Source organism: Mustela nigripes, chromosome 7 (genome assembly GCF_022355385.1).
Source record: "Mustela nigripes isolate SB6536 chromosome 7, MUSNIG.SB6536, whole genome shotgun sequence".
Classification (NCBI taxonomy): domain Eukaryota; kingdom Metazoa; phylum Chordata; class Mammalia; order Carnivora; family Mustelidae; genus Mustela; species Mustela nigripes.
In genome coordinates this window covers 90,706,680-90,713,222 of record NC_081563.1, presented here as the reverse complement: position 1 = coordinate 90,713,222, position 6,543 = coordinate 90,706,680, and the positions used below count along the sequence as shown (strand labels likewise).

General features: G+C 44.6%; 1 protein-coding gene across 1 annotated transcript in view; it reads left to right on the top strand.

The window, feature by feature from the left end:
- The first annotated feature begins 464 nt into the window (after nt 1-464).
- The window catches only part of NANP (N-acetylneuraminic acid phosphatase), a 12,042-nt gene continuing 5,963 nt past the window's right edge, over nt 465-6,543 (top strand). Inside the window, exon 1 of the mRNA XM_059406420.1 lies at nt 465-668. Coding sequence (XP_059262403.1) covers nt 579-668 — 90 coding nt within the window. The 5' untranslated portion in view covers nt 465-578. The remainder of the gene's footprint in view (nt 669-6,543) is intronic.

Sequence of the window (6,543 nt, the reverse complement as noted above, 5' to 3'; positions counted from 1 at the left end):
CCTGCTACCGACCTGACTTCTCCCGTCACTGCAGAATCAGGACACGAAACACAGGCACTCGCACCCCGACTTAGGGCAAGACAACGCCCGCCGACGCTTCTGAGTCGCGGGCCGCTCAACAGGAGACAATCCGCAGCCTGACCGGAAAAGCCAACGGATTCTCGGCCTTCTTCCCAAGGCGCCAAATGGCGCAAAAAACCTCCCGGGAATACTTAGGACATTCTCCTCACGGCAGGGGCAGGAGAGCAACACGAAAAGAGATAAGCAGAAAGCAGCTACGAAGGAAAACAGCGTACCTAATCACCCCCAAACTCAGAGAGCTCAGATAACCACTCGTCCGCCGATGAGGGTGTGACTACATCGCACCCGACGGACCGTTCGGAGTCTCGCGGCATCTCGCTGTTCTCAGACGCACTGATATGAGACATCTCGCGGGAGTTCCGTTGGCAGCGCGGAAGGATCAGGTGACCTCACGGCTCCGCCCCCGTTTTCCATGCCCGCGGTCCCGCTTCACGCTTGCGTGGGCGGCGCCGGCTGTGGCGAGTTGGAGTGCGGGGCGAGCGAGCCCGGCTGGCGGGATGGTGCTGAACGGGGTGCGGGCGGTTTTCTTCGATTTGGACAACACGCTCATCGACACTGCCGGGGCGAGTAGAAAAGGCATGTTGGAGGTAATGTCCCAACTTCCCCGGTCCTTCTTTGGGCAGGGGCAGGGCGCCCAACCCATATCGCGCGCTTTCCTGTCCTCTTGGTGTCCTCCCACTCCCGACCTTCCCACTGCCGAGTCCATCGACACCGCGTCTGGGGCTGGGTCATCCCGGAGGCACTGGATTCTCGTCCTTTAAGACCCACCGCGTTCGGGAAGGAGCGGGAAAGAAGGACGAGTGGGCAGGGGGAACTGGTTGGGGAGGCTGCTTTCCCTCGCGCCCGGAGGCTTGGGTTACCTGCCTGGCTACGCCCAGATCTGGGAAGCTGGGTTCTGGAAGTTGTTTCCACCTGTGGCACCCGGAAAGACGTCGTTAAAACTGCCACGGTGGCAGAGTTGCCCACAAACATAGACGGTCAACTGGCTTTTTGCCCGGACAGGTTCCGACCTGCTAGGCGAGCGTGGCGCCAGGCTCTCCGTGGTTGGCCTCTCCACACTGCGTGGTCTTAGGCAGATCTTTGAGGAGACCCGGGAAGTTACACAACTGTCAGTGGCGAGCCTGGGCTTAATTGACTCCAGAAAATTTCTCCGCAGAAATTCACCTCCAGTCTCTCTGCTGTGGGTGTGACCCTTAGATTTCTGAGGTTACATTCACAGTCCGTGCTTGCACAGAGCACTCCTTTCATGAGGCATTACTCAGCAGCATCCTCTCCTTTCCGTACCCACAGATGCTGAATCAGACTTCTTGAAGCCCCACATCCACCCCTGCTTTCTTCTACCTGCAGGTCTAAGAAGAAAACCAAAGATTATCAGATGTGAAAACCCACTTTCCAAAAGCTAATCCTCCCAACCCTGAGAGTCCCAACCTCTTCGTGCTTCGTTAGGTATTGACTCTCTGATTTTTTCTTTTTTTTTTTTTTTTGCCCCGAAGGTGGGCTAGACTGGGTGACCTCAAGACCGTGAGATCAAGACCAGACCCCAGAGTTTTGGCTTACCTGACCGGGCAGCATAGGTGCCCCAGGTTTTGACTCCCTCGTCTTCATCCTCTTTCTTGGTGCATTCCATTCCTGCATATTCAGGTTTGTCCCATGCTTCAAAAAATAAAAAAAGAAGCCTCTCTGGAACCCTTCATCCTTCGCTAGATGATATCTGTCTCCCTTGAGGGCTTTGGGGTTTTTTTGTTGTTGTTAATTTAAGTTGAAGTTAGTTAGCATATAGTGTATTATTGGTTTCAGGGAATCATCAGTTGCATGTAATACCCACAGCTCATGACATCAGGTGCCCTCCTTCATGCCCATCACCCATTATATCATCCCCCACCCGCCTTCCCTCCAGCCACCTCAAGATTGTTCCTAGAGTTAAGAGGCTCTTACGGTTGCCTCCCTCTCCGTTTTTATCTTATTTTTCCTTCCCATCCCCTATGTTCATCTGTTTTGTTTCTTAAATTCCATGCATGAGTGAAATCATGTGGTATTTGTCTTTCTCTGACTTATTTCACTTAGCATAATACCGTCTAGTTCCATCCATGTTGTTGCAAATGTCAAGATTTCATTCTTTTTGGAGATACATACACACACACATACATACATACATACATATATATATACCAGGTCTTCTTTATCCATTTATCCGTCGATGGACATCTGGGCTCTTTCCATAGTTTGCCTTTTATGGTCATTGCTGCTATAAACATTGGGGTGCAGGTGCCCCTTCCAATCATTATGTTTGTATCCTTTGAATAAATACTTAGGTACAATTGCTGGGTCATAGAGTAGCTCCATTTTCAACTTTTTAAGGAACCTCTATACTGTTTTCCAAGAAGGCTATACCAGCTTGCATTCCTACCAACAGTGTAAGAGGGTTCCTCTCTTTGCATCATCACCAAGATCTGTCCTTTCCTGACTTGTTCATTTTAGCCATTCTGACTGGTGTGAAGTGGTACTTCATTGTGGTTTTGATTTGTAGCTCCCTGATCTTGAGTGATATTGATCATTTTTTCATGCATCTGTTAGCCATTTTTTTTTTTTTTTTTTTTTTTTTTTGGAGAAAAGTCTGTTCATGTCTTCTGCCCATTTCTTGGCTGAATTATTTGGTTTTGGGGTGTTGAGTTTGATAAGTTCTTTACAGATTTTTGATAGTAGACCTTTATCTGATATTTATTTGCAAATATTTTTTCCCATTCTGTTGGTTGTCTTTTGGTTTTGTCCACTGTTTACTTTGTTCTGCAAAAACTTTATCTTGGGGTGCCTGGGTGGCTCAGTTGGTTAAACATCTGCCTTCAGTCATGGTCAGGTCATAATCCCAGGGTCCTGGGATCAAGCCCTGAATTGGGCTCCCTGCCCAGCAGAGAACCTCCTTCTCCTTCTCCCTCTGCTGCTTCCCCTGCTTGTGCTCTGTGTCTCTCTGTCAAATAAATAAAATTAAAAAAAAAAAAAAGAAAAGTTTTTCCTTGTCTGAGGAAAGCATCATCAGCAGGAGCTTTGAGTCAGTGCACTAAGTTTTACCTCTAGATTTACAGCCTACCTGCAGGTCCTGGGCCATAGTCGCAGCCTCTAGCCCAGCTGTCTCTGTTGCAGAGTGGCTGCCCCACAGCCCACATTCTTCTTTCATGCCCATTTCTCCTGCCTTAAGGGGTTTTGTGCAATTCAAAAGTTTTTCCATAAACTGACCTTGTATTAGTAGAGCCTTTAGGAGATTCTCGTTAGACACCAAAGCTCTGAACAGTTTTTTTCCCTCAATTCTAACCCAAAGATTTATGTTCTTAGTAATTTAATCAAATTTGTGGATGGCTTCGCCCCATTTCCTATTCGGTATTCGTAGTCCTAGGTTAGCTTTACATCTCAAACTGATATACATCAGTCCAATAAAATATGAAATAACCATGCTGAAAAACACAAACAAAAAATTTATCTTGATGAAGTCCCAATAGTTTATTTTTGCTTTTGTTTCCCTTGCGTCTATGGATGTGTCTAGCAAGAAGTCAAAGATGCTGAGGTCAAAGAGGTTGCTGCCTGTGTTCTCTAGTCTTTTGATGGTTTCCTGTCACACATTTAGGTCTTTAGTCTATTTTGAATTTATTTTTGTATGTGGTGTAAGAAAGTGGTCCAGTTTCATTCTGCATGTGGCTGTCCAATTTTCCCAACACCATTTGTTGAAGAGACTATCTTTTTTCCATTGGATATTCTTCCCTGCTTTGTGGAAGATTAATTGACCATAGAATTGAGTATGTGTTTCTGGATCCTCTGTTCTGTTCCATTTATCTGTGTGTCTGATTTTGTGTTGACAGCAATGTTTTTTGAAAGAAATCTATATACATTATTTCTATGTCTCCACCTTTATTTATTCCTTAATCCCTTGACATATAGCCTCTCTCTGTGCTACTTAATGAAATGGGCTTGCCCAGTCATTACACACTTTTCAAATTGCCAAAATCAATGGACATTTTAAGTCTGTATTAATGGCTTTGCTAAGGCATTCCATACTATTGACTGTCCCCTTCCCCTTGACCTTGACCTCATGGGCACCACCCTGTACTGTATTGCCTCCAATTTCTTCAGCTGCCTTGTGTGTTCTTGGCAGGCCAAGCCCAATATGTTGCAAATAAATCCTTGGTTTAGGCCAAATCATGCTATAGCCTAGAGTTCATGTGTTAAAATCAGGTATTTGAGTTTGAATCACAGCTCTCCAATGCCTAGCTGAAAATGCCTGAACAAGTTCCCTAACCATTCTAAATCTTAAATTCTTATTTAAAAATGTGAATGGTGATATTAGTCCTCAGTGTCCTTATCAGGTTTAATTGAATGCATGGTAAGAGTAGCATCCAAGTGTACACTTGTTAAGTTGTACCATCTACCGTGTCCACCCAGTCTGTCCCCTTCCTGCATATCCACCCCCCACTGCCCTTATCTTGCTTAAAGGTGGACTTGTCTGTCACCTAGCTATTGCTGTGGTGGTGTCTCCAAGCTTACTGTGTCCAATTTATCCTCCACAGTCCTACCAGAGTGAAATTTCTGAAAAGAAGTCAGATTGTATTTCTCCCTAGGGGTGTATACCAAACTCTCTTATACCAACACTGTATTTTGTTCAAGATATTTTATAATGTACTTATCAAAGGAGATTACAGTTAGTTTTTGCAACTCAGATGCCTGCAACTTAATAGCGTCTTAAGAGAAAACAAACTGTCTTGGTCATATTCATTTGATACATGGTAAATATTTAATGAATAATGAATGGATGGGTGGATAAAATTCCGGATCTACAGACTTGGTTCTCTTGTTACCTCCCTTACAAACATCCTATTAAAAAAAACAGAATTGAGTTGTGTGCTTTTGACTATACAAGGAGTGCCTTTTTTTTTTTTTTAAGATTTTATTTATTTGACAGATCACAAGTAGACAAGAGAGGCAGGCAGAGAGAGAGGGTGAAGCAGGCTCCCTGCTGAGCAGAGAGCCTGATGTGGGGCTCGATCCCAGGACCCTGGGATCCTGACCTGAGCTGAAGGCAGAGGCTTAGCCCACTGAGCCACCCAGGTGCTCCTATACAAGGAGTGCTTTATCACATTAGAATACAGCACCCTCTGAGGCACCTGGGTGGCTCAGTCAGTTAAGTGTTTGCCTTCAGCTCAGGTCATAATCTCGGGATCCTAGGGCTGAGCCTTGCATCAGCTGCCCTGCTTCAGCGAGGAGCCTGCTTCTCCCTCTGCACCTCCCCCTGCTCATATTTTCTCTCTTTCTCTCTCAAATAAACTATTAAAATCTAAAAGAAAAAAAAAAAAAGAATACAACACTATCCATAATTGTTAACCAATTCAAAAGTAACATACCAAAGGGAGGAAAGATCTAGTCATTGCCTTGTGCTTGGGGAGAAGGAGCCATATACTAACTCTATATATCTGTTTCATTTTTTTTCATCTTCTGGAAAAGTTATTTCGGTCTACCTTCTTCAGGCCTTTCTTTCAGAGTCACTACCTAAGAGGAAGCTGTCCGCAGAAATTTGGGGTTTCTCAGTGAACAGAGCAGAAACGATATCTGCATTTGTGAGTTTACTTTCTAGTGTTGGTTGGCCATGAACATAATACATCAAATGTATATTTATTTATAAGTATGTTTGGAAAAGTGGAGAGGAGAATGAATTGCAGTTTTAAATAGGTTGATCAGGAAGTCACATAGAGTAAATGATGTTTGAAGAAAGACTTGGACTAAAAAATAACATAAGAGCTGCTTGAATTGTTAGGCTGTATGTAGGCAGTCATATTCTGTGAGAATGTATTTTTTTTAAGCTTTAATTTTTCATTTATTTTAGAGAGAGTGAGTGCAAGCACAGGAAGGGGCAGAGGGAGAGAGAGAATCACAAACAGACCCCACATTGAGCATGGAGCCTGACATGAGGCTCTGTCCCAGGACCCCAAGATCACAACCTGAGCTGAAATCAAGAGTCATGATGCCCAGCAACTGAGCCATCCAGGTGTCTCCATGAGCAGGATTTTTAACTCCGTTTTATTTGGAATTCAGCTACTTCATATCATATCATAGTGTTATAATATTACATAGTTCCCACACTAACCCTGAAAAAGTATTTAAATCACAATTAGCTAAAAACTAGAACTGATGATAGTAACTTTAATTCTGGGTCCAGACAGCAGGTTAGAAGGATACAGTTTCCTTTCTGTATGGGTTAAGCTGAGACCTAAATAGAGTTTTGAAGTAGAAACTTGAGTTTAGGGGCGCCTGGGTGGCTCAGTGGGTTAAGCCGCTGCCTTCGGCTCAGGTCATGATCTCAGGGTCCTGGGATCAAGTCCCACATTAGGCTCTCTGCTCAGCAGGGAGCCTCCTTCCCTCTCTCTCTCTCTCTCTGCCTGCCTCTCCATCTACTTGTGATCTCTCTCTGTCAAATAAATAAAT